General features: G+C 51.9%; 4 protein-coding genes across 8 annotated transcripts in view; all 4 read right to left on the reverse strand.

Annotated features, from left to right (window-relative positions):
* stoml2 (stomatin (EPB72)-like 2) overlaps positions 1 to 26,555 on the reverse strand; it is a 42,807-nt gene that overhangs the window by 5,100 nt on the left and 11,152 nt on the right. The window lies entirely within an intron of this gene.
* Positions 11,082 to 20,475, reverse strand: LOC144090812 (phospholipase A2-like). The gene is made up of 5 exons (XM_077622632.1): positions 20,371 to 20,475; positions 11,924 to 12,146; positions 11,662 to 11,809; positions 11,458 to 11,591; positions 11,082 to 11,319 (listed from the first exon to the last, which is right to left on the reverse strand). Exons 2-5 carry the CDS (start codon positions 11,970 to 11,972, stop codon positions 11,201 to 11,203), a joined length of 450 nt encoding a protein of 149 aa, XP_077478758.1. The 5' UTR covers positions 11,973 to 12,146; positions 20,371 to 20,475; the 3' UTR covers positions 11,082 to 11,200.
* Positions 12,235 to 20,489, reverse strand: prkab1a (protein kinase, AMP-activated, beta 1 non-catalytic subunit, a). Of its 5 annotated transcripts, none has more exons than XM_077622629.1 (8): positions 20,371 to 20,489; positions 15,767 to 15,960; positions 15,441 to 15,604; positions 15,259 to 15,352; positions 15,055 to 15,169; positions 14,819 to 14,952; positions 14,505 to 14,573; positions 12,235 to 13,450 (listed from the first exon to the last, which is right to left on the reverse strand). In XM_077622629.1, the coding sequence occupies exons 2-8, from the start codon at positions 15,914 to 15,916 to the stop codon at positions 13,373 to 13,375; spliced, it is 804 nt and encodes a 267-aa protein (XP_077478755.1). In that variant the 5' UTR covers positions 15,917 to 15,960; positions 20,371 to 20,489; the 3' UTR covers positions 12,235 to 13,372. The 5 variants fall into 5 exon arrangements, with proteins under 5 accessions (XP_077478755.1, XP_077478756.1, XP_077478757.1 ...); XM_077622630.1 differs by having other exon boundaries at positions 15,767 to 15,948; positions 20,371 to 20,477; XM_077622631.1 differs by having other exon boundaries at positions 15,767 to 15,945; positions 20,371 to 20,469.
* Positions 20,728 to 26,088, reverse strand: phf24 (PHD finger protein 24). The gene is made up of 8 exons (XM_077622802.1): positions 26,075 to 26,088; positions 24,245 to 24,651; positions 23,972 to 24,136; positions 23,184 to 23,262; positions 22,882 to 23,084; positions 22,485 to 22,654; positions 22,252 to 22,320; positions 20,728 to 21,656 (listed from the first exon to the last, which is right to left on the reverse strand). The coding sequence occupies exons 2-8, from the start codon at positions 24,647 to 24,649 to the stop codon at positions 21,560 to 21,562; spliced, it is 1,188 nt and encodes a 395-aa protein (XP_077478928.1). The 5' UTR covers positions 24,650 to 24,651; positions 26,075 to 26,088; the 3' UTR covers positions 20,728 to 21,559.

Genomic DNA, 26,555 nt, shown 5'->3' on the forward strand with positions numbered 1-26,555 from the left:
GCAAACGGGAAACAAACGCTCATGCAAATAATGAGCAAGTGAGCAGCAGAGCCAGACCGCTGCTGACCAAAATGGATGGAGCCGACCGAGCGCTATTAAAATGTTTTTAAAGGCCGGCTTACGTGTGATGCATTTGCTTAATTCACGGGAGCAGTTCAATGTCGTCCGCCGGAAAACACCGCGGAGCACGCCACGTCAATTAGCGCGGCTAAGTGAAATTGTCGGCGGAACGGCATTTGCTTAATTGGCGGCCGCTGCCGACCGTCGTGGTGCGAGCGTGCGCCGGCGATATTCATCTGCTTTTGTGACAGAACAAAAAGAGGCCATTTCTTCGTAGTGACGATGGCGGAAAATACAAGCAAATACTCAGCCGCCCTAAAATAAATATGGGGGAAAAATGTATCTTTCCTTTGGCAAGAGGGCCTGCCTGCCTGCCTCACTTTCTAGGAGCTGCTGAAAAAGCAAAAGCAAAGTCACGTGCACATGCGTGCTCTCAGACAAAGTGCGGATGGTTTGCTCCGGCAAAGAAAGATAAAAGGCAACTCGGCGAGCGTCTTTTCCCTTCCGTGAGAGCTTCAAGTCTGGCAACCAACCCAGTCTGTTCATTTCTTCATCTCGACGCCTTCTTCTCTTTTGTCTTTTGATTTGGCTCGACACATTTTGCATCCGCTTTGGCCAGTGGCTCATCCCAAGCACAAAGTGGGTCACGTTGACCTCTTTATCTTTCCGGGCGTCCCGCTCAAAGCCACCTGACGGCACAGAACGTACGCAGGTACGCAGGTACGCAGGTACGCGCGTAGGTTTCGCCTCGGCTCACGCCAGTGACGTAACGAGGCGGGATAGCGTCAAGACGTGGAATTGGCTCAGGTGGCGCTGCCTTCGGTGGACTTTGGTCACAAAGGACGGGCGACTCGTTTGATTGGCGATGAAGCCGGTTGCGTGCCATCCAGTTGATGCGGGTGAGCTATTTCGGGGGCATGGAGGAAGCAGCTGATTAGACGGCAGCCCTCCCCCACCCCGTCCGTCGCCCCTTTCCAAGAGGCAGCTGCACGGCGGAGATGCATGAGCTGCCTTCTCTTCTCTTTTCTTCTCTTCTTTTCTCGCCTCGCCTTCTGTGACGGCGCGGCGTGATGAATGATCACTGCAAGGGAGCGGAGAGAAACCAGCTCTGACACCAGGGAGTCGTGGGATGTACTGGCTTCCCTCCAAAGTCGATTTTGTCACCCAGCGCGCCGGCGCCGGCTCCGCCTCCGCTTCGGAGCCGGTGTCGGAGCCGGTGTCGGAGCCGGAGCCCTTTTTGGGGGAAAAATGGCAGGTTTGGGGCTCCCCTCCAGTGTGGTGTTTCACAGGTGCCCGTCGAGGTCATTTATCAGCGGTGACACTTTGACGGCCTTTCCGGGGACACGCGAGGACAGACAAAGAACGACACGCATTGTTACGGGGTGATTGTGCCCAATGGATTTGCTCCGACTCGACATCTAATCTAAAGGTTGCCCCGGAGGCCCAAAACTCCCTCTCACGTCACGTCCCGTCCCATCCCATCCCGTCCCGTCAGCGTGGGCAAGACAAGGGCTTATCACGGCATGTTGTGCAACAACGCATCCGTCAACGGCGACGGAGACAAAGGCGAAATCGTCAACGATTACCCCCAACCGCCAGAAAACCCCGCGGAAAGTATCATTCCATTTTCAGCCATCCCGCCGTCCCGGCGCTAGACGCCATTCAAAGCTCGGGAGGATTTGGTTGGGCTTAAGGCGATTTAGCGCCGATTGGGGCCTGGCGGGCCGTGGTTGTGGCTCAGACGACGGCGGCGCAAGGACGAGAAGACGGGCGCTCGCTCGCGATGAAACGCCCAAATTGTGTCACCACCAGTTAGAGTGAGCCAGGCCTACAAGTTGATTTGCGAGGCACGGGCTCCACAGGCTCCACGGGCTGGCCAGAAAGCAAAGGTCATAACAAAATGGCTTGGGCCAGGGAACAAAACATTACCATTTTGGGCCCTGGGCCAGGAAACTCTCCAGATCTTAATCTCATTGGGAACTCGTGGCCAATCCTCAAGAGGCAGGCGGACAATCAAAAAAAGCCCAAATTTTGACAAACTCCAAGCATTGGTTACGCAACAATTGCAGGATTTGGTTGGGAAGTTGATGGACAGAATGCCAGGGAGAATTGCACAGGTCTTGAAAAAGAAAGGTCAACACTGCAAATATTGATCTATTGCATGTCATTCTCAATAAAAGCTTTTGATACGAATTCTAATTGAACGCCGTCATCAAAGCATAGAAACATCTGGCAAAGCTCTAAAATCCCTGAAGGAACAGACTTTGTGAAAATGTAACATTTGTGTCATTCTCAAAACTCTTGGCCGATTGTACTACCCATAAATGATTCAGTCATAATCAAACGTCATGGTTAATATCCATAAATAAAACCTCTTAATACATGTACGGTTGAGATGAGAGATGAGATGAGAAATGTGACTTAAACCTTACCTGATTTTTCACGTCGGTTCTTGTCACCTGGCATTGTCATTCAAATGACTTTTCTGCTGAATGTCTCGCTCGGGGTCATTAGTCCATCTTCTATTTAGTCCATATATTTCCGTCAGAAAACTCCCAACTTTAGCTACGCTGTATGTTTTGTGTTTTCTCACTTGAAAAAGACCCCAAAAAATCTCTCCAAGTTTGACTGCTTGTTCGATTGGCACATACACCGACAGACATTCCATCTGAAAGGAAGCGCATTTCTTTTTGACTTTGGCTCGTTTCGCCACAATAGAGACTTGGCTTGGCTTGCCTTATTTTAGCTTAGCTTGGCTTGGCTTGGCTTGCCTTAGTTTAGCTTGGCTTGCCTTATTTTAGCTTAGCTTGGCAGCAATTCCACCGAAGCGTTAGCTCCATTTCAAAACTCGGACACGTACGCATAAAGCGCTGTCAATGACATTCATTGGCTGCCAATCGATGTCGTTACCATTTCCTCATGCGGCGAAAGTAAACCCACGTGACGTGATCCGCTTCATGTCATTGGCTGGACACATTATTAGTCATAGCTTCATACTTCGTCACCGTTTGTTGTCGCTTGTCAGTGACACGCTGTCACTCTCTCTGAGTCCTATCCCTCCCTCTTTCTCTCTTTCATTGCCTGATAGGGAGAGAGAGAGAGAGAGGGGGGCGGGGCAATGGTAAAGGTTAAAAGCATTTAAAACCATGTCTGGAACTGCCCCAATTGGCAGGAAAAGGAGAAAAAAGGGTGTTACAAAGGGTTAAAAAGCAAACAACAACAGCCTTTAAACGTTGTCCTTTAGGTCTGACTCATGTATTTGATGTAGACTTTTACGTGACTAAAAGCAACAGCAGATCAAATGTCAAATAAAACCTAGACTAACAGTAGCATTTTTTTTTTTAAAAAAAAAGGAAAAACAGAACGATATAAAGATATGAAGTAACCGTCGGATTTGAGACAAAAAGCATCTCTGTTATTCAGCTCCAGCTTTCTCTTTAAAATATAAACAAATAGGCAGGATGATTTTTGATTTCTTTTTTGCTAGAGAATAAACGAGAGCGGAGCGGTTTCTCGTATCGCCCGGAGATCTCTGAAGGGAAAGCACAATAATAATGTCGGAGTGATACCATACGTTTGCTCAGTGTCATTTTCACAATCACGTCAATCGCCGTCACATCAGTGGACGCCTTTGAAAGAGGCGCATCCGTGCAGACGTGACGTTTGTGACATGAAAATTCCCGTGGTCGGTAGCCTGCACACTCTGCAAAATAAATAAATAAATCATCAATTTTACAACACCACCTGCCCCCCCCCCCCCCCCCCCCAAAAAATCCAAAAGAAAAGGTGTGCCCTCCCTCAATGGCACCCTATTTCTTTTGCCTCGGTGACGCCGCAAATTGGTGTTGGTCACACGGGGGTGGGCGCACGTGGCGGGCGGGGGCCAGCGAAGGCGGTCTCCCCCGACCGCTGATCGCTGGCGTTTCCTAATCCTATTTGGGAAAACAAATCCCATTTTCTTGCCGCGCGCGAACAAGGCTGGCAAAGCAAGACCTTTGGACGGATTTCAAGCACTCCAAGCCATTTTTGCAGCCTTCAAATTCACGCGGGGGCCCTTTTCCAACAAGTTCCGAAAATGGGAGTCAGAACAGACCCTTGTTTCCCACCATTTTATTGACGGTGTCAAATGAGCCACTTGAGGGAGTCCTTGTTATTTATTGATTGGGCAATCCGGCCCTTCCGGCCGGCCGGACTCGTGGCCTGTCGTGACAAGCTCCAAAGTCTTCACTGGGACTTGACATTCCGGGTGGCCAAACGGGTGGCCAAACGGGTGGCCGTCTCTCCGACCAGAGAACGGCAAATGAAAGGAGCGCGGCGCTGTCTGGCGTACGTGAGAATCCACGGGTTACGTAAGCACAATGTACGCGTGGCTCGACGAGCTGGCTGACAATTTTCAGGGAGAATTTCAGCTCACGTAAAGTAGCCCCAATGCAAGGGAGTGATTGATGTTCTTCTGGTTCTGCTGCATTTAGCAGGACTTTTGGCTGTGGGAGTAGCACATCAAAGCAGTCCTTTTTTTTTTTCTTCTTCTTCTTCTTCTTCTTTTTCTTTTTCCCCTGATGCAGAAAGGCTCCAGAAATATTGGACTGTTGCAAGCCACATGGGAGCACAACATCAAAGCTCATCTTTCCGTCCTAGCAGATTGCACTTACCTTAATTGCTTCTGGCCTAACTATGGACGGACATTAAATGGAATTTCAAGTCGGTTTCTACACACTCATTCTACATACATGCATCTCGTCGAAGAGCATTCCGATATCAATAACCATTGAAATGTGCACTCATCATCATGTTCCTCACGGTCTGGTTCCAAAAACAACACAAAACCTTTGTGTGTGTGTGTGTGTGTGTGTATGTGAAAATTGATGCTGTGTTAGTCAAAGTCCGCGTGGCAATGAACCTTCAGGACTGTCTGAAGGTGCCGTAAGATCTATGTCCAAAAGATTTAATTAGAAACCTTGAGAAAGGCGGCTAGTTGTTTATATGCAAATGAAAATGGGGATTCAATCATGGCAGGGATAAGGAAGGAAGGAAGGAAGGAAGGAGGGAAGCAGCAGTAAAAAGGCACAGCGCATTTCGCCATTATTTTCAAGGCTTAGTCTAGCAGTTGAAGCTGCTTTTTTTTATCCTCGGCACAAGTCTGTGTTCATTTAGCGTCAGGCAGGCGGGTGGACGGCATGGCGAAAGGGTGGCAGGACCGGCGGGGGGGGGGGAGGCCTCTGTGACTCCGCGGGAGTGCCGTCCCTCCCCCCGTAGGTGAGGCCCAACGCTTGTTTTAATCCTGTGCCGTTAGTCGCTCATGTTAGAATACCCGAGAGTCCGCCATCTATCTCGAGGCATTAGTGTCTGACGCTCAGCAGCTTGGGTGGGATGGAAAGTGTGTGTGTGTGTGTGTGTGGGCAACACATGCTTCCCAATTGTTTCTCTTTCACTGTCACAATTGCGCTTGCAAAGGCTCAGATGAGCGCGGCGAGAGAAAGCGGCCGCCGAGCCACGCGGAAGCCCGGGCCGGCCTCCATAATAAACACACGACACGTGGAAAAGTTCCAAAATTTGCCGCGTGCACGCTCGTCAATGCATTGGCGAGCGCCGATCCTTCTGTCGCAAGGAAAGTCTCCTCCGAGCTGCTGAGCCATTTGTTGCCTTTCAGCTCTTTACTAAGCCCACGATTAAATATACGGCACGTTTGGCGCTCCGCCTTTGTTTGTTTGCTTGTTTTTTGTTTTATCACGGCTTGGCTTGTATGTGAGCAGTCTTGGAAAAATCACCCACTTTAAATATCACTTTTGTCTCTGCTAACTTGTGACAACAATCATCTGCCTTAGGGCTTGCTTAGTGGAGTGAAAGAGAAGAGCGCCGTTGAAAAGCAATGTTGGGGCTGGACCCGAGTCCCAGTGAGGGAGTGAGTGAGTGATGCTTCAATTGATTTCTGCAATGGCGCTCCAGTCAGGCGGAGGAGGTCAAAGGTTGGACTGAGAGCTCAACCCGCTTTGAAGAAGACACGCTGCCTATTAGCAGGACAAGGTTTAGGTCGCGATAGCCCGCGACAAAGGGGAGATGCCACTCCGGAGGTTCAGGTCCCGGGAGCCCGGGGGAGGGTCGCTCGGGTCAATCGGGTGGCCGTCAGCCGAGAACCACGTGCGGTGCGGGCAAGGGCGCGTTTATCTCTCGCCTCTCGCCTCTCGCCTCTCGACACGTCCCGCACGGGTGCGTTGTAAATAGAGTCTTTGCTTTGACACCATGGCGCGTCTCCCTGACGCTGACCTACTTTTCTTTCTCTCCTCACCTTTCCTCTGGCTGGCGTCGGGCCAAAAGGGTCTCCAGGCAACAGCCAGGCCAAAGATGGCGCCGGATTTCAATGAGGCGGACGGAGAATAGCTTTCGGGCAAAATGCACGGGTCGATCCGACGCCACGGACCGGAGCCAGAGACAAGCACCGGTCGCGCGCCGCCGGCCGGAATATTTGACGAGATGGTGCGCTCGGCGCAACTCTTTGGTCTGTCCTCGTCCGCACGGCAGCTTTTCCCCCCCCGGCTGTATTTTCACCGACTTGGAATGAAAAGGGACAGCTTTTTTTCCTCGGTCGTGATTATTTTCACCTGTCGTGCGTGGCCTGGTGTGTCAGCCGCCGGTTCCCTGTGACTTCTCTTTGTTGGCTCATTATCTTTGGATCCTCCGCCTGGGTTTCCGCTTTGTTTTTTCGCCACTTTGATTGGACCTCCGAGTTAGCGCCGCCTGCAAATCATAACAAAAAATCAAAGGAGGAAAAAAAAAAAAACAGCCAATCTCCCAAAGGGGAAGACAAACAGCGGTGCGCCGTGGGCTGAGAAATAGCCTGGCGAGATGCGTTTAAATGAGAGCGCTGACTCCATCTGGTCGTGGCGCCCATTCCCAGCAGCTGGGGCCGCGGCCTCGCGTCCCTGCTACAAATCCATCAGGGAGGCGGCGGCGGCGGCGGCGGAGTGCCTGCCGCCTGCCGCCTTTCGCCCGCGCTCATTGATGGACTTGTTTCTCTTGCCTCCAGAAGCCGCCCTCCTATTTGCTTGCCATCCGTCCCGTTTGATCCTCATTGGCACCCTGGGCTTTTTTCATCTCTTTTCAAGCCACGTGGCTAATTGAAAGCCGCCGGCGCATCGTAAACATCCGGGCGGGCGTGGCCGACGCCACGGAGGCTCGGGCCACCGAGCGGCTCCCACAAAGTCGCTTTAACGTCTTTAGGTAATGACATGGAGCGGAATATTTTGCAGCCCATATAATTGCCGCCGCTATAATGTGCATTCACCGCGTAAATAGGACACGGACGTCGGACGGCGCGGGATTCACCGACTTGATTTTCCCGCCGTGGATATAAAATCCACCGACGCCTCTCTCGAAAAGACGGGACTTTGCGGCTTTAGAAAAATACCGGCTCAGAATAGATTTGCGTGTGCGTGTGTGGGCGGAGGCGTTTTGTTTTTGTTTTTGTTTGGGGGGGGGGGACAAAGGTGAGCAAGAGGTAAATGGGTCGTTTGTTAGCGGAGTTACGCAGATACTTTTTTTCCATTTTCATCCCACTGGATGCACAAAGATGGAATGGAAAAAAACAATCTCGTGGGTTTCCTTCTTTAAAGTGCGTGTAGTGATTGCAACTCAAATACGCATTTAGAATCCAAAGCCGAGTCAAGTAGAGAGAAGAAAATGATGCGCTGCTGAAGTGGTCACAGACACAAGAGGAAATGGAGGAAACAAAAAGGAGTGTTTGTCCTACGTGGAAGAAAAACAAAAGAGGCCACTTTTGCGTCCTAGCTAGAGGAATCCACAGCGGATGGGTCCAAATGATCATTTCAACAGAGAAAGCCAAACACTGTCAAGATGACCTTTGACCTATAAAGCCATCCTCCTCGGTCTTGCCTTTTTTTCAATTGAGAAACGTCTCCTATACCGATGGTCGCGACTTCCCATCGGACACAATAAAGCCCTTTTTCTCTGGTCTCTCGTGGTAGCGGTGAAGCAACGGCGATGAGGCTGGCCCGGCGCAGGGCACCGAACGCTTGCAGATAGGATGGTCAAATCAACGGGAGTCGGCGGAGCAAACCACCGTGGGAAGCGGATGGATTTTACAAGAGGGCGCTACGTCGGGGTTTGGTTGGAGGGATTGTTGTCGGCTCCCGCCCGTACGTTTTGTTGTTGCCTCCCGCCCGGCCGGTGATTATACCCCTGGCGCCGTAACGCCGTAGATCTGAAAATCCCAGCAATCCTCCAAACCCCATTACGGAGCCTAATCCCCGGCCGGCCGGCCGAGCGACCGCCGCGCTTCGCTCGGAGATCGCTAATGACCTTGCCGCTCACCCGGCGCCGCGCAAACGGGAGTTGGGAGCAGGCGGGGCCTGGCTTTTCTGACATGCTTTTTCCGGGTCCCCAGTCAGGCTCCGTTTTGACGGGTTCCGTTTGGACAGGCTCTGTTTTGACGGGCTCCATTTTGACGGGCTCCCTTTTGACGGGATGCCGCGGCAGATGCCGGCTGCGCGTGGGCGGGTGCAAAGTGCAGACAAGCAAACATTAGGATGAAAGGGCCATAATCTGCGAGGTGAAAGCTATTGTGCGGTCGACGGGACGGATAAAAATAGCGGGACGGAGGGAGGGAAGGAGGGAGTTTTGGGAGGGAGGGAGGGAGGGAGGGAGGTTACCAAAGCGGGCTCCATGTCAGCCTGACACGGATACTGCGAGTCAGATGAAACGCACGAGAAGCCAGCACTCGCAGATAAGATGAAAAGCCCGCGTCGCCTTTGGTCAGCATGTCAAAAGCAATGGGCGCTTTGAATTAAGGGCGCCCAAATCCCAGTAATGAAAGCGGAACAGAAATAGAAGAAATATGTCCGCATCTCCCCCATATCGTCGCCATCAAATGGCTTAAGGATAAGAGGGCGGGCGGGCCGCCCCGTCCGATGTCATTTTCACAGTCGGGATACGTTGCGTCACTAAAGGCTCCGTTTCCCGGCCCCACGCCAGGCCATGCGATGGGAAATCGAGATAAGTGGCCGAGCCAGGAATGGCTCTCCAGGAGAAATTCCTGTTTAGAGCGCCGGAGCCTTATTTTTTGTTCACCGTGGCGCGCACGCTCGCTTTGGGCTCTTCTCTCGTCACTTCCCCGACGGGATTGGAAAGTTTGCAAATGTAATTGCGCAGAATGTTGGGAGGAACGGGGAAGCCAGTGGGCTGGCGTCCCACGCTCATCTCCGCGTGACTGGAGGTGGGTGGGTCGCGTGGGTCGCGTGGATTGCACCTGCCGGTCAAGAAGCGTCTGTCAAGACACTTTCTCATTTTATTCTTGAGGTGGCTTGCGTGTACAAACGACATCGCAATGTTGCCGACGGATCCAAAAGTCAAGGCACTTTTTGTCTGTATTATGCAGACATTTTGGGTTTTTTTTCTTTCTTTTTCAACCTCGCCTCCGCCGACTAAGACGGCCAGCCTCACTTTTCAAAATATCCCAAGGACGGATAACCACGGGATGTATTTTCCCGCCTGGACGACAATCTAGTTTGGGCGCATTTTTCTGGCCTCCCGCCAGCGAGACTCTGAAGCCGGCAGCTTCCGTTGTCATGACGACGGTGGAAGGAGCCTTGACTTGCAATAGCTCCCACTTGTTAGCCCAGAGTGGAATGAAAGTGATCATTGATTTAAACAACAAAGCCAACCCAAACGTACTTGCGAAGAAGAAGCTCGTCGTTCTCTATGGTATGTAAATTGGATTGTTAGGTATGGAAACGCAAGCAAGCGCTGCTTTCTCTCCTGTGATCAATACTAGGTCAGAAGAAGAAGAAGAAAAAACGCATAACCTGACATCATCTGAAAACTTCTGCGGTGGGCGAGGCGGTCCGGCAGAGGCCTTGCTTGAACAAGGGCTCCCCGGCCCCTCGGGACCACGGCCCCCAACCCCCCCCCCGGCTCTCCGGCCCCCCAATCCCCCGACGCCCGTTTTCAGGTGGGCGGGCGCCAACAAAGGCCGGAGAGCATTTCCCAAGCCGTGGCCCCTTTGCCGTTTGCCGTTTAAATTCAAATGGTGAATTATTCAAAGCGCGCCAAATTGATTTCTTGATCATTTAATGGCAAATCAAAAGCAAAGCTCCGGCCGGCCTGCGCCGTCCCTCCCTCGGGGCCATTTTTGACACTGAAATATTCATGGAGGTATGAAGTACGCAGGCAGATGGCTTTGGCCCGTGGCTGATTGAAGCCCACGCCAACAATTCAGACGCTAAATGGAATCAAGTGGAAAATGGGAGCCTCTGATCAAATATCTTGTGTCTGAGGCACAGGCTCATTTTTCAGCTGCTATTTATTTTCCGTTTGTAGCAGAATGGCCACGTTGGCTGGCAGTTGTCTCAAATGACGGTTTTCTCCATCGAGCTGCTTTCGAATGGCGAAACGCGCGGACGTTATTGGTCGGCGACAGTAACGATGGAGCGAGCGCAGTCTGTTCGGGTTGGCAAATTCAACAATTAGGATCCTTTCTTGTCTGTGTGGGAAAAAGGAGTTTTTTTTTTACATAACAAATTGGATTACCTGGGCAGGGGCGGAGGGTGTCTGGCCTCATTCAGCTGTCGCTCCCAAACGGGCAGGAAGGCAGGAAGGAAGCATGGAGAAGGGAGAAAACTCTCCACTCGGGCAACACTTTGGCTGTTACTCTACTGCCATCAAGTGAGGAGGAGGAGGAGACTCACAACAGCAGGCACACTGGAGCACAAAATTGCAAGTGCGTGTCGACAGCGCGACTGGAGGCATTCTTTTCTTTCTTTCTTTTGTAGGATGAATGGGACATGGCCTCCCCAGTCTGTCCTCCACTGCGTTTTTGCACATCTCTAGCACACCTGAACGGAACCACCCACTCACTCACTTGCTGGAGGACCCTCCGGCTTAATTGATTGAGCTGTGTCGGGGGAGGGAGAGCGGTGAGGGGCCCTCCAGGACCGGAGTCGGTCGGTCGGGCAGGCACGCGTCTACCCGTCAAATCCGTTTTAAAAGGAGACGCGTTTGATCCGAGGCAGATTCTTTTGTTTATTTCAAACATTGTACTACACCGTGGCGGATTCCTCGGAGCGACGCAGTGCTCTCCGGTTGCGGGGCGAGCGTCGCGGGGGCCACGCCCGTCCGGCCGGGGGCTTCACTTGCACATGTGACCGGGCAGGTGCTCGTGCTCGGGGATCCACGGCGAGCGGGCGAAACACTCGGCGGCCTTCCTGTCGCATTCGCAGATGAACATCTCGCATTCGTCGTTACTCTCTGGGGGCGGGAGAAGGAAAAAAAAAAAGCTGAAAGTCACGCGCGTTTACGTCCGGAGGGCGGAAAAACGGGAAGACGCGCGCCGACGGCCGCGGTGGACCGTGGACTTTGCTCGCTCTCGGACGTGGCGCTACTCACTGCGGCAGGTGACTTTCTTCTCCTCCTCGTCGCAGCTGTACTTGTAGTACTCGGTGTAAGGGTTGTCGAAAATGGGCCAACAGTCGGGATGCTGCAAGGCGTCGCTGTAGCACCGGTCGTGCACGTAGCAGCACCTGCAAAAGCAGTGGAGGCGCGTGACGCCGACCGTTTGCCTCCGACGGGACCTCGGGGTCGCCCGGGCACCTGTCCAGGTCGTCCACGGGCGTGCCGGAGCCGCCCTTCCCGCAGTAGCAGCCGTAGTCGGCGTAGTCAAAGATGGGCCAGCTGTCGGGCATCACGCACAGGATCATTCTTCGGAACTGGGTGAGGGCCCTGTAGCTTAGGCAGTGAGCTGGCGGAGACAAACGCCCGCCGGTTGCTCGTTATTCTCGGACGGGACGAAACGGCGGTGGCGGCGGCGGTGGTGGAAGCGACGGCGAGGCCGCCGACGAGGACGACGACTTACCCGAGGAGAGGCTGAAAGCCAGGAGCAGCAAAACGGTCAGGGTCTTCATCGGGAGAGCGGCAGAGTCACGGCGCCTCTCGAGTCTCGCCCTTTTTATATCTGGGAGCCGGCCGGCCGGCTATCGGCCACGTCAGCTGTTCACACGGCACGGGGTCGCACGCCTCGCGACGACTTCGGGAGGAGGAGACGCCGGACGCCGGCTCTGGGTGAACCCGCTCAACTTCTGAAGGCAAAATAGTGGATGGCGCTGTCGATTTTGCTTCATGTTACGTCACCTTTGGATTGCGAAGAAGACACAAAATGAAGCCAAGTCCATTGTACATGTGGCTCTTTAATGATGGAGATGCAAAAAGTCTATTTGGAATGCTACAGACAAATAGGACACTTTGCCGACTGGCCGAGAAAGTCCAACCCAAATATGACGATGTGAATGGGTAAGCCAAAGTTGTGAAGCAAGTGAAGTTAGCCTGGCGTCATCTCGCTCTCTCTCTTTTTTTGACAAACAAAGATCACAGACGTGTTAAAACGGCAATCGGCCACAAAATGCCATTTTGCCTAGGTCAAGGAAAAACACAAGGGGTCCATGACGGACAACGCATTCCATTTCAGATCAACTCTGGCAAAGTCACAGTACTTCCACTCTTGTTACATTGGCTATTGGTCAAGAAGATCAGGTGAAATAGTACAAATGTCAGTGCAGGGTAAAAACAAGTCATCTCATTGTAAAAGCTCAAAGGAATGGCAACAGTGGCCAGCTACCGCGGGAGCGCGGGGCATTTCTTCCCCTTTCGCCTCACATTTTCTCATCTTCCTTTGACACTTCTGGGGGAGGAAAAAATGTTTGAAAAAAAGTTGAAAAATGGGCCTGCATGTTCTTTCTATCTGTTTTGTATGGTGCGTGCAATGACCTGTCAGATCCCTTCCAGAAAAGCGGGGAAGGTCACGCCTGGGAAAAGTGCATTGGCGGAAGGAAAGCAGCTCCAAGCCGGAGTCGCGACTCCACTTACAAATGGATCCGCCGTGAACTGGAAGAAATGCCACGTCGCACGGGCTGTCAATTAGTAGTCTGTTGACACGTTGCCCAAGCGTGAGTGAGTGAGTGAGTGAGAAGGTTGGAGGCAGAAGACGATGAGGGGGGGGAAAAAAGAAAAGAAAAAATTGGCTCCTTGTGGGGGCTAAGTGAGTGCTTTGTTGTTGCCTGGAATACCAATCTTGGCTCCGACGAGAATGATTTTGCAAGGCTTAGCGTGCCTCCGCCGACGTCGCAGCACGTGGACAGCCGGAGCGCTTTGAACGGCGCCGCCTTTCCGACCCGTCTGCTACTTTCCAGGACTCCGTGAGCGCCGGCCGTGAAATATAGAACGGAATCATCTGGCCAAATGGGGATCCATCCTTGGGGAGGACGACTAGTGTTGGCGACTGGCGATACAATGCTAGCTCTTCACTCGGTCAGATGGGTTTATAAAGCAAGGTGGTGACGTACTTCTTCTTGTAGCGGTGGGTGGCGCTAAGCACCATCACGCCGTCCTGCGGAGGGAGCGAGAAAGAAAGAGTGGCAAAGTCACATGCGGGGAGACATTTCCCTTGTCTTACGCTCCCTGAGCAAAACCAGCGGTCACAATTAGTTTCAAATGATTACATTTGCTTGCTTGCTTGCTTGCTTGCTTGCCATGAACAATATGCTTGGCTTTACTATTCAACTTTGCGCATTATCATTAGATTATGATTAGTTTCACATTATTCTATGTTTGCTTGCAATGAACAATATGCTTTGCTTTACTATTGAACTTAGCTTTGCTCCCGAGAACCTCCGTTGGACTAAAAAAAGGGAAGCCAAAACGGCTTGGACTACTTGGAGTGGACAAAACAAAGAAGCTCCAAAGCGCCTTCAGCTGCGCTAGACTTTCAGACCTTCATTTGTTTTGGCTATATTGACGTCTCACTTCCATTTCCACCCGAGAGTTGAGACGTCCATTGTAACTAGGGGTCCTTGAATTGAATAAACAACAAAAAGGCTCTGTTCTCCTTGCAAGTCAAAAATCCCCCAGATTGTCTTTTTCTCTTTATTTGCGCGGGCATTTGGGGAATGCCTGTCCTGTCGGTGAACCTATCACCAGTCCCGCTCTCGAGGGAATTGGAAAAACCTCATTACAATAGCGCGGAGCTCGTTTCATTCCTCCGTAAGCCCATTTTCCATTTTCCACTTTGATATCCCTCCGCGCTTGAGCACACTTTGATGGCGGCCGCGTATCTGGGATCAAACAGCTGCGTTGCGCCAAAGAAAACACACGTTCCGCTAGCCCGGTGGAAAAAAGTAGCCGTCTGCGCAGGTGTCCGCTGATACGGAAAGTATGACGCTACGCATGACTCGGCTGGGAACGCGCCAGTGTCAAACAAGTGTGCGTGTGTGCACGCGTGTGTGTTTATGCGCATGTGCGTCCCCCCCCCCCCTATTGAACTCTGCTCACATGGAGAGAGAAAAAAACAAACCAAAACACGTGAGAGGGCAACTATGCCAATTTGCCCTCTCACTGTAGCTGGACGTTTCTAAAGGCAAAATAATAGTTCAAGTGGAGCTTACCTTAATAGAGAGCGCATAGAGGTGGTTGAGCATGACGTGGTTCGGTTCGGGCAGGAGCGCCGGATCACACTAGGCACGGAGACAGCAATTGGACGGGCGTGAGGACTTTTCAAAGCGTAGCCCGGCGGTTAGCCCCGACCGACAAGCTCGGGTCGCGGCTGCCATAAGGGAGGGGCAGCCGGGAAGGCCACCCGGCGCTACGGACAAACGCCGCTCCGTTGCCCTTTGGCCAATCAATGCGATGTGGCGGGACCAAACGAGAAGGCGCTGCCCGGATCTCAATAATCTTAGCGTCTTTGTGTCCGTCTACTTACAGATATTCCCGTGTCCTTATTGAGAATGACCTGGAGCAGATGAGGTGGAAGTATGGGTGGAGACTTGAATTTTTCCTCCTGTTTTGGAACATAGGCATCCTGGTGATACGGCCCGGGGGGAGAGCTGGAGAGATCTAACGGGAAGGAAGGACACAAGAAATAAATACATAATACGGCCTCTTCTTCTGCGTAGGCCTCGGTCCCCCTGACGGGGACCTTTCTTACAACGAACGTACCCGACACGTCGGAGCACTTCTGCGAGTCCACCATGAGAGCGTCAAACACCTCAAAGTCGGTCGTCTTCACCTGGATGACGTTGTTGAGCGTGCCCAGCTGACTCGTGACCACGGGCTGTTAGGAAAGACGACCGGGGGAGGGTGGCGGGGTAAAAATGTCTGCCGGATCGACCCCGGCGTGGGCTCGCGGGCGGGCGGGCGCACCTCGGCCGGGTCGTGAGTCCACTGCCCGTCGACGTAAAACTTGTACTGGTGTTCCCCCTCGGGAAGCTCCACGATGGTGACGAAGGTGTTTTGGCTTGGGCGAGAAGAGCCGGTCAGGCGGGCGGACGGACACCCCCCCCCCCTCACGAGTCGACGCCGCGAGCGACTCCGGGCTTCCTCACCTTCGGATTAGGGGAATCTTGCTGGCCCAGTTGTTAAAGGATCCGGAGAGGTAGACCTCTTTGCCGTCGCCTTTCCAGCGAAAGACGGTGGGGCGGTCCAAGGTGGCCTCTTTGTCTTCCAAGTCTTGCCTCCATGCCAGGAATTCTTCTTTCTCCAAAGGCGCCTGCAGGGGGGCACGGACGGAGGCGGTTAGCGGACGGCGTTAGCGGAGCCCATGATGAAAACGAGTTCCCCGGGAAGTGGCCTAAGCCCGTCGGACATTTGCCCGCTACTCAAATTGACGTCCGGGAACGGGGCAAAGGAAGGAAAGCCCCCCCAGACCTACTTTGATGTCTTCGCCGTGAAAGATATCGGCGTCTTCGGGGCTGTCCATGAGGATTTTGGGCCTGTCGCCATCCTTGGTGGCCCTGCTGTCCCTCCGCTGGGCCTTGTCCCCGTGGCCCATGGCGGCCCTCTCGCTGCTGCTGTTGCCCATGGCGGCCCGCTTGCTTCCGGGAGACTCGGCTGCTTGAAGGGGAACGTCCACAAATCACAATCGTTGATCAATCAATTCAATTCAAAAGCCTTTACCGTCATCATACACAGCGGCGTATAACCAAATTGGTGGTGCTACTGCAAGCTTTTCAAAGTGTGTTTTCCAAGTTTTAAAAAAAAACATAAATAGTAGTATAAAAGCATAAAAAGTCACATCCCGGCTAGGTGAATTCTAAAATATTGCACAGAATTCTAAAATATTGCACAGAATTCTAAAATATTGCACAGATTCTAAAATATTGCACAGATTTCTAAAATATTGCACAGATTTCTAAGATATTGCACACCCCAAAGTTATTGCACAGAAGGGATTGTGTGTCGTGCTAACTCAAGTTCAGAGTCCTGATGGCTGTGGGGAAAAAAACAGTCCTTAAGTCTATTTGTCCGTGCTTTGAGAGACCTGTAGCGTCTGCCTTTGGGCAGCAGCTGGAACAGGTTGTGACCAGGGTGGGATTGCTCCCTGACAATGTTCCTGGCTCTGCTGAGCTAGCGAGGGCTGCCAATGCCATCCAGTGAGGGCAGAGAGCAGCCCATGATCTGCCGTGCTTCCAGCGTACCACATAGCTGACAAAATTGAATCAACGGGGGTTGGGCCAACGTGGGTGGGGAGGGAGGGAGGGAGGGAGCAGCTTTCTGTTCAACTCATCCAGCACCGACCGACTGAGCTGACAAACTTGAAGCAGCGGGGGTTGTGCTGAAATGAGATGCACCTGACGCCAATCCACTGATTGCACTCGTAGGACACTAGTATTGTGGAAAGCTTTGCTCTTTAGAGTTTGAAACCAAAGCACTCACTCAGGCCCTTTATTTAGTTTGCCAAGCCTTGTTAAATGAATATCTAGTTTTATGGGATGCTAAGTCTTCCTTCATATGTCCAATGCTTCAATTTCTTCAAGGTGCTCACTCGCTCATCCATTGTCAAAAGTTTGTGCTTGGATGGCCCACGTATGAAATAGGTCCAAAAAAGTCTTGAACTGGCTCTTGACCGTTTATACCAGGCAGCTTTTCCTTTTCCAACCCATCAGGCACAGACATAGCTTACAAAGTTGAATCAACGGGGGTTGGGCCAACGTGGGTGGGGAGGGAGGGAGGGAGGGAGGGAGCAGCTTTCTGTTCAACTCATCCAGCAGCGACCGACTGAGCTGACAAACTTGAAGCAGCGGGGGTTGTGCTGAAACGAGATGCACCTGACGCCAATCCACTGATTGCACTCGTAGGACACTAGTATTGTGGAAAGCTTTGCTCTGTCCAGCTTGAAACCAAAGCACCCCCACAATCACTTTTACCCTTATTTTAGTTTGCCCAGCCCTGTTAAATAAATGCCTAGTCTCATGGGATGCTACGTTTTCCTTCATATGTCCAATACTTCAATTTCTTCAAGGCGCTCACTCGCTCATCCATGGTCAAAAGTTTGTGCTTTGATGGCCCACGTATGAAATAGGTCCAAAAAAGTCTTGAACTGGCTCTTGACCGTTTATATCAGGCAGCTTTTCCTTTTCCAAACCATCTGGCACAAACATAGGTGACAAAGTTGAATCAAAGGGGGTTGGGCCGCTGTGGGTGGGGAGGGAGGGAGGGTGTACCTTTCTGTTCAACTCATCCAGCAGCGACCGACTGAGCTGACAAACTTGAAGCAGCGGGGGTTGTGCTGAAATGAGATGCACCTGACGGCAATCCACTGATTGCACTCGTAGGACACTAGTATTGTGGAAAGCTTTGCTCTGTCCAGGTTGAAACCAAAGCTCTCATTCTGACCCTTTATTTAGTTTGCCCAGCCCTGTTAAATAAATGCCTAGTCTTAAGGGATGCTATGTCTTCCTTCATATGTCCAATGCTTCAATTTCTTTGAGGCGCTCACTCGCTCTTCAATGGTCAAAAGTTCACGCTTTGATGGCCCGTGTTTGAAATAGGTTTAAAAAAGTCTTGAACTGGCTTTTGACAGTTTATACCAGGCAGGGAGGGGTGGCTTTGCAAAGCCATCCACCACATACATAGGTGACGAAGTTGAATCAACGGGGGTTGGGCCAACGTGGGTGGGTGGGGAGCGAGTAGCTTTTCCTTTAAGTCATACAGCACCAACCGAGTTGACTGGCAAAGTTGAAGCAGCAGGGGTTGGGCAAGAGAAGCAGCTGACAGCAATCCACTGATTGCACTCGTAGGACACTAGTATTGTGGAAAGCTTTGCTCTGTCCAGGTTGAAACCAAAGCACTCACTCTGGCCCTTTATTTAGTTTGCCCAGCCCTGTTAAATAAATGCCTAGTCTTATGGGATGCAAAGTCTTCCTTCATATGTCCAATGCTTCAATTTCTTCGAGGCGCTCACTCGCTCATCAATGGTCAAAAGTTTGCGCTTTGATGGCTTTGGAATTGGATTTCTCTTGGATTTTTTTGTCTTTCCTCTCCCAAAAATGATTGTATGCTTATGCTAATTACCTCTGTGAACTTTACTATCCAGTATGCGCAGGTTTTTGTACCAGCAAAACCACGACCGATCCTGCTGGACTTGTATTTTGGTACTGGGTTTGTGCTAGTGTTATTCTGATGACCATTTATGACTCGTTAGCTACAAAATAGCGTGTGTGCGTCAAACCCATCATTTTACCACTGGCGGATTTGGCATTAGCATGAAAATAACGTGTTCACGTGCAGCCTGACTGACGTTATCTACTAGGTAACTACTATGAAGACCCGAATAATCGTATGCCTACGATTATTTTTTCAACTCAAATTTTCGCATGCCTACGATTCTTATTCGGGTGCCTACGATTATGAATTTTTGCCTCAATTAAGTCCGTGCAGCAGCAACATTGTTCTATGTCATTAACTTTCTACGTGTAAAGCACACGTGCTGTTTTTACTAACGTACTAGTACTAGTAAGAACGTGCAATTGCCACTGGTAGAGTTGCAATATACATAATTACAATGTATTGGTAGGCCTAATATATACGAGAGTTACGTTATACGCAATTCATTGCAGCAATTATTTGCAACTGTAATACAACTTTGCAACACGATTATCCGTTGTCTTGCTAGCAGTAGTATTAGCATGGAGAAAAAATATAAAAAGTACACTTTAGAGGAGAAAGAGAAATTGGCCGATATGGTAGAAAAATACACTGACAAACTCCTAGATTTAGTTGGAGAAGAAATAGCTGAATTTCGAGCAAATCTGCGATCTTCTCCTCCTCCAAAATCCATCAGAGAACTGATCAAAACAATAACTCCGCCGAAAGGTGTCAGAATGAAGAAAGATCCCACTGCTGATGCACCATCAGATGAAGGAATTGAACTAATTGATTGCGAAGGAGACGAGATTCCTGCTGATGAGATGATGCTGGAGGAAGATGATGATGATGAAAGTCACAGTCCCAGTACTTACTGTTGATGATGTAACTATCTCAAGATGCATCCCCATTAACCTCTGTTGGGCACAATTGGACACTTGCCGACAGACATTGCAGATGACGACACAAATGCTAACTGTGCATTTTTGAATGATGTTCAAGCTGTCATTGAAAAACATTCTGGCAAAACATCAACACTTTTTTTGCCATTTCTGTGTCAGATGAAAGACACCGTAACAAAAGCCAGACGCAGTTTGAAGAAAAGAGTCATGAATGCAAGTGAAACCATTGAAGAAAAATGAAAAGGCTGGATAATACACACAAATAATATCACTACTAAGTACACTTGTAGACTTTTGTTGCTTCATATGATATTTCTTTATGTATCTTAAACTGATGTTTAACAGTTTGAATTGAGCCATTTATTTGGACTGACAGAAAAGTTGATTATTTCTTTACAGTAGCCTATGTAATCGAACATCATGACTTTAATTTGTAGCTAAATGTGGAATTTAAACATATTATTTTGTTTCATGCTACTAGTAAACTGTTGATTATAATAATAATGATTGTCCTTGTTATGATTTTATAATAAATATTCCATCATAGCTTTAATTCTATGCATCGAATCTGTTTAGACACTAATTATCTCGTGCCTACTAATATTCATTATTTTTGGAATTTTCCACTGCCTACTATTATTCCGGTGCCTACTATTATTAATTCATTTGGAATTTTCCACTCCCTACTATTATTCCAGTGCCTACTATTATTCGGGTCTTCATAGTAGGTAAACTGCGTGTTATGTTATTCCAGGGAATTCAATTCACCCAAGGTAAAAAGAAAGAAAGGATTCAAAACACGTTTTACCAGGCAAAACACAGTCGAACTTTGGTTAGCCAAAAAAGGCAGGTTACGGTAGAAATAGGCGCCTCTGTTCTGTTTATTAAAGGGCGGCCGGCTAGCAGCTAAGATTAGCGCAACCTTGGCCGTTGTCGACGGCGGCTAACCAAGCACTCGTCTCAAAGCCAAAACAAGAAACTGATTTACCTGCACAATGGTGGCGGCGAAAGACAGCGCTGACTGCGAACGAGCTGTCCGGCTGCTGCGACTCCGACTGGGGCTCCGGCTGCTGGGGCTCGGGCTGCAGGGGCTCGGGCTGCAGGGGCTTCGGGGACACTTGATCGCCACTTCATAGACGGTGAGAGAGAGAATCAAAACATTGGAGCTGCGCATCACGCGCATGCCCAGTAGGCAGTCCGCGCAACATCTCGGTAACGCTCACCATCGGGGACGTGTAGTGTAAGCATTGGACGCTAGATGGCAACCCATGGCACTCATAGGAGTAATACATTCATAATGAATCATAATTAATTCACGAAAACGGAGAGAAGACAGAAAAAGAAGGCGAGTTGATGTCATGCATTTATTTGGCCACCCTGAAGTGATGTCATCACCAAGCAGCATTCAAACTTTAGCGCAGATAGTGTGGTGCTATCTTCTCAGTCGTCGTCAGATCAACGTCGTGCTCGAACATCCGTCCGATCACCCAGTTGACGCCCACGAATGTCCCAAGCGCATACGACTTTATGGTGAAGCTTGAAATCTCATTGTAATTGTATGATGACAACAAAAGGCATTCCATTCAATATCCGTTGTCTGACACATTGCTCTCCTCTAGTGGTTTTCATTGCCACTGTGTCAAAATATGGCTGGCAACACAACAATAATTGTAAATACTAGTATACTATATATAGAGTTGACTACTACGTGTCAGGTGTTTATTCAAAACCCTCGTACGGTGACAAACAAAGATCCATGGACTCGAGTGAGGAAACAGAGGCTACATCTGTGAATACATGAATAGATATGGTCTGCTAATGCATTTATAAATAAATGAGGCTCATTTGTATAGGAGCTCTATGAAACAAGTATTTGTTTTGGGTGGTCGTCCGCGACTGAGGGAAATTTTGCACGGGCAGCAAAGCAAAGACGAGAGGAGGCGGGATTTTGCCCGCTTTGTGCCCCGAGACTAACCCGCTCGTCAGGGCGGGGACTTTATTCGGAGGAATGGTGCTGGCTTAGGGCTTCCGCTGATGTTCCTTTCAAAACATTTCCCATACCTTTGCTTTTCAAAAGCATCCGGATCTCGCACCGCCTCTCCGGCGGCCAAGTGGTGCGCCCCGCGAGCCATCCCTCGTCGAGGCGTCTTCAGCTTTTTGCCCGTCGGCCCGCCGCACTACAGGGGAAGACGGATGTGCGTGGCCGAGCTGTTGGGACGGGCCGCCAGGATGTAGATGGCACTGTCCCTGAGAAAGTCTGCCCACGATGTTGGCCTGCCCAACACAGACACAATTCCAAAGAGGTGACGGGACGGGACAGAACTGGCTCCGACCATCCTTTCTTAGTGCTGCCCTGATATATATCTGCATATGCATCAGCATTGAATTTAGAAAGTTGAAGGCATTTAAAAGACAAACTAAACGTTAGCTACAGCAACGTGTTGTTTGGGCTTTGTCAAGCTAAATATGGTAACTGTCCCTTGTCCTCTTCTTTGAAATATTCACTCACAGCCATTGAAAAAAAAATCAAATGATTTCACCATTTTAGGCTCGCTATTCTTAGTATCGGGCTTTAGTTCTCCACATCATAAATGACACATGTGCCTTGGTGTAGTGTCACATCCAAGCCAAATGGGATTTGGACCGCCTCTTAAAGCGTTCTCCCATGAAACTTAAAGTCGACAGCGACAATGCGTAACGCTGCTGTAAAGTAAACGTGATATTTTGGGAACGGCGTTTCAGTGTGCTGAGAAAGAGATGATGATTCTTCCCAACTCCCATTTTGAATTTGAAGGAAGGATGAAAGTAAAGAAGGGAACGGGAGTAACGGGAGTAAACGGGAGTAAACGGGAGTAACGGGAGTACCCACCCATCGTCTTGATCCATCTCGATGGCTTGGCCTGGGCCGCTCTCGCAAAGGAGACCGACGGGACTTGCACTTGTGGGCGGACACCAGAACAGACGAGAAGAGCGTCAGTCCATTGGGGGAAAAAGGACACCACAGGCACAGAGGAATAGAGCGGAGGCTTCTCAAATCCGAACGGCACGTCATTTTTGGAAGCCTAAAGCTCATCCGTGTCGGGACGGCAGAGACGCGCTCACCTCAGGTTGCAGCTTTGGGTGGGGCCTTTGCCCAGCCGCTCGAACCAGGATCGCTGGGCCCGCCGACGCTCGGCTGGCGTGACGCGGCCGTCCCGGTCCGAATCTACGCTCAGGAAGGCCGAGCGAGCGGCGTCTCTTTCCTTGGCGCTCAGTAAGCGCACCAGAGAATTCTAGGGGGAGCAGTCACACGTTGGCTGCCTGGACATTTGTCCGGGGCGGAAGCAGGCGGAAGCAAGCGGAAGCAAGCGGAAGCAAGCGGCCTCCGCCACGCTTCGACTGGGGCCGATCCCCAATCAATGACCGTTGAGCATAAAGCAGATTTGGTCCGACGCGCCGTGGATCCGCACATTTCCATTTGAAAAGGCTCCCGGCGTCCGGCCGTAAACGGAGCGCTTACCTGGCTGCGAAACCTTTTCAAGACGGCCAAGGATTCAAAGTAGAGGAAGTCGGCCCACTCCACGCGACCCTTCTTTTGGGGGTCCAGGGCGGCGAACTGAGCCAGGACCCCTTCTTCTTGCTCGTCGCTCAGATCCGTCTCGAAGCGCCGCTTGGATACAAAGTGGTGGTACTGCAGCAGCTCGTCGGACACCAGGCACGACTCTATGGTCACGGGAGGGCACAGAGGGGCCGGCGTTCAGGACGCCGAGGGAAGACCCCCCCACCCCCGCCCTCGGAATGGGAACGAGAGCTTTGACACACCTGGGATGATCTTACACTGCTTGAAGGTCTCCATGAGACTGTACATTTCTTCCTCCGTGAGCAGTAGGTTTACATTATCCTGCAAGACAACCGGCGGATGGATCACTTTGCGCCCGTGGTGAGGGGAAAACCGGATGCGGACCGCCGAGAGAGACTTTTTGGGACGCTATCCGCCTCTGGCAAATCCGCTCTAAAGGAATATAGGCCTCATTTATTTGGAGAGAGACGACAATGAAATTCTTCCTTTCCATTCACTGTCAGAGACGCCTTCCTTTCCGTTCGCCGTTCCTTTCCCAGTGGACTGGGAGAGGAACAAAAGACGGAGGCTCTCTCGGGGTCCTTTTTCAGAGCGGCCCACGAGGCCCCCGACCCTGAAAAGGCCGGCCGAGCCAGCCAGCCAGCGAGCGGCTTTGGCATCCGCTCCAATTTCCCGTTGCTAACGCAGCGCCAAGCCTCCGCTTCGCACTCCGGCGTTCTTCGGCGAGAAGGCCCTTCTGTCTCTGGGGGGAGTCGTTCGGGAAAAAGAATAAAAACCCAAATTGCAGGGAGCGTCAGCTCGGACGGTGCTTCCTACTATACTTTCAAAGCCCACCGCCTGGACGATCGGAGCTCGACGGGGCTCCGTAAGTCGTCGGAATGAAGGCTACGGAACGTGGGCCGGCCGGTGACAGAGAGAGAGAGAGAGAGTTCCTCCCTGCCCAGACAGAACGGCTCAAAGCCCGCTGCAATTTTGCATTTCTAGAGCGCCCGTTGGACCAGAGCTTGGTATCGGACGAGGGCTTACGTACGCAGTAGTAGCAACTCCAGCCGGCGACGTCCGGCGAGGCCTCGGCGTGCGGGCAGCCCAACTCCCGCAGGCAGCCGTCGTGGAAGACTCGCGTGCAGATCCTGCAAGGGCGCAGGTCGTCGGCCGTCCACACTTGGCACACGTCGCAGGTGTCGTCGCTCGCCGGCTGCGGTGGAAGGCGCATTTGGACTTTTACCATTTTTTTTACAATTGGGCTTAGCCATAAGAGCGAGCCATCACTGCCCCCCCCCCCCCTTTCCGGGGCGTACGTCACCTGTTCTTTCCCGTCCAACTCCACGCCCAGGGGCTGATCGTCGTCCGCTTCCCTTTTGGGCCGCACGTAAGCGGGAGGCGTGAGGGCGCGACGCTTTTCCAGCTCTTCGGGCTCCACCCCTTTGCCGTCGCGCAGTCTGGCCCAAGCTTCTCGGTTGACCGAGGACGGGGCGGCGGCCCTCCTTTCCGTCTGCCCGCCTTCTCCTCCTTCCGGGCCGCTCTCCTCCCGGGGCGGGACGGAGGCTTGGGCGGGCTCCGGGGGGACCGGCCCCGACCCCGGCGCCGGTCCTTCCTCCGGCTTGGTCCCTCCCGGGCGCTCCTTAATGCCGGACTGGAAGGCGGAGACCACGGCGGTGCACCTCTGCGCCTTGTTCACCTGCTGCTTCTTTGACGTGAGCGCCCCCATGGCTGCACAGATGGGGAGGGAGACAGAGAGAGAGAGAGAGAGAGAAGAATAAGAGAAGCTTTGCACGAGTACTACTCGGACGATATCACATTACACCGTGTGTTTGTCAGCCCCGCTCACGTCCCGCGATCCGCCAAAGTCTTTGTTATTTTTGGGTCATCCTGCCACGGTCATTAAAGTTTTTGTCAGCGCACTCCTCTCCCTCCCTGTCCTCGCTCGCTTCCCCCTAAGACGTACCCGCGCCCCTGCTAAATCCGGACAGATTGACTGGATTGGATAGATTGCTTTGCTCTACGTTTGAAAGCTTTTGAAGCCATTCCCCGTCCACATGTCATTGAGGACGTGTGGGAGCTTTGAAGCACCCGCTTCTTCGTTGCCACGAATACCGGGTAGCGCGTGCTCGCGCCAGCCGTCGAGGGCCACCATTTCATTTGGGGAGCATTTTTTTCCATCTGGCTTTGTTGTCATTCCGACGCTGCCTGCTATGAGCAAAGCCTCCGGTCGCCGGACGGATGACGCCTTTCTGGCCTGGGAAATTCAATCCCATCCACCTTCCGTAAGTGCTCGTATGAAATTGGATCTCATCTATCGGGAGGGAAATGGGAGTCATTTTCCACTCTAATGGCCGCCTTTTGGTTTGGGCCCGTCCAGACCGGAGCCATCTGGATGGCAAATACGTACAAAGTTGGCTTGGAGCCAGTCAACATTCTTTCTTCTTCTTTGGTGGTGGGGACCGCACGGCTGACGGAGAATGTCTGGCCCGCTCGCATTCAAGTCCTGCGCCACCCTAGTTCGGACGTTTCTTCCGGACGGGGGCGAGGTTGGATTGGCGTGCGGGTCTCGCCAATTGACAAGAAAACAACGTGACCGAGAAGCGCCCTAGCTGACGGGTACATCACCAAATGGATGGTCCAAAATATTTCATCACGCTTGAGGGCACGGACTCCTTTTCCGAAGCTGTGGAACGTCACTGGAATGTGCTGATTAGATTCCCAACCAGCGTTCCCTTTGATTCCTCGCCCGAGGGGGGAAGGGCGGGGGGGGGGGCGCCCCCCTCATGAAATGCCCACAAAGCGTAGCAGGGGGAAAAAAAATTGAAAATCCCCCCCAAAATCCACCCCCTCTAGCCGGAGAAGTGACCCCTCGGCAGAGGGAAGCGGAGACCCGGAACTAATGAGTTGCAGCAGAAGCTGTCACGTAGTCTGGGAAAACTTGAGAACGGAAAGAAAAAAAAGGCAACCATGGCCTCGATAGCAAAATTCTGGAGAGGCCGAATCTCCGGGGCACCAGCCAGTGGGCCGGCCCATTGGCCGGGCCCATTGGCCGGGCCCATTGGCCAGGCCGGGCCATTGGCCGGCCAGTGGGCCAGCCAGTCGGCTGCAAAAGGTGAGTCTCCGGGGCACGGGCGTCTGGCTCCGAACTCACCGTTGTTTCGGGAGGAAGGGACGGAAGGGTGCAATTCAAGCGGATGCCTCGGCTGCGTTCACATCGGCGGCGAGTCTGTCTCGGCTCGGTCCGGTCCAGTCCGGTTCTTCCTTCCCGTCTTTAGCCCCGCCGTCGAGAGGAGACTGGACGGAAAGACGAGGACAGCTCCGGTGCTGAAATAAATGCGCTTCCTCTCCGACTCGCGGGCAGCATGAGCCCCCCCACCCCCTCCACCGTCGTCGAGGAGAGAGACCTCGGTGCCTCTGACTCACGGGTAGCCAATGGAGAGGCGTCTCCGCTTTATAAGCATGCCATCCCTCCCCAAGCCCCCCCCCGCCCACTTCCCGCTCTCGAGCTCAGCGAGACAGTCGAGCCATCGCCGAGTCGCGGACAAAAAGGAGCCGCCGCGCCACGGCGTTAGCCAACGGAGCATGGTGCCCCCCGTTTTTCCTACTTATTCCCTCCCCTACGTTAGCAACGT

Source organism: Stigmatopora argus, chromosome 16 (genome assembly GCF_051989625.1).
Source record: "Stigmatopora argus isolate UIUO_Sarg chromosome 16, RoL_Sarg_1.0, whole genome shotgun sequence".
In the NCBI taxonomy this organism is placed as follows: Eukaryota; Metazoa; Chordata; class Actinopteri; order Syngnathiformes; family Syngnathidae; genus Stigmatopora; species Stigmatopora argus.

Excerpts from the sequence above, each read along its gene's own strand:
- phf24 (XM_077622802.1), bottom strand. The coding sequence starts at position 24,649 with ATGGGGGCGCTCACGTCAAAGAAGCAGCAGGTGAACAAGGCGCAGAGG. Across the intron at positions 24,137-24,244 it reads AGTTGGACGGGAAAGAACAG|CCGGCGAGCGACGACACCTG; the intron begins GTGACGTACGCC and ends CTTCCACCGCAG. Across the intron at positions 21,657-22,251 it reads GAGATGGATCAAGACGATGG|GCCAACATCGTGGGCAGACT; the intron begins GTGGGTACTCCC and ends TGTGTTGGGCAG.
- prkab1a (XM_077622627.1), bottom strand. The coding sequence starts at position 16,484 with ATGGCATTGGCAGCCCTCGCTAGCTCAGCAGAGCCAGGAACATTGTCA. Across the intron at positions 15,605-15,766 it reads TTCACGGCGAAGACATCAAA|GCGCCTTTGGAGAAAGAAGA; the intron begins GTAGGTCTGGGG and ends GCCCCCCTGCAG. Across the intron at positions 15,170-15,258 it reads GGACTCACGACCCGGCCGAG|CCCGTGGTCACGAGTCAGCT; the intron begins GTGCGCCCGCCC and ends CTTTCCTAACAG.
- LOC144090812 (XM_077622632.1), bottom strand. The coding sequence starts at position 11,972 with ATGAAGACCCTGACCGTTTTGCTGCTCCTGGCTTTCAGCCTCTCCTCG. Across the intron at positions 11,810-11,923 it reads GGCTTTCAGCCTCTCCTCGG|CTCACTGCCTAAGCTACAGG; the intron begins GTAAGTCGTCGT and ends TGTCTCCGCCAG. Across the intron at positions 11,320-11,457 it reads GAAGAAAGTCACCTGCCGCA|AGAGTAACGACGAATGCGAG; the intron begins GTGAGTAGCGCC and ends TCCCGCCCCCAG.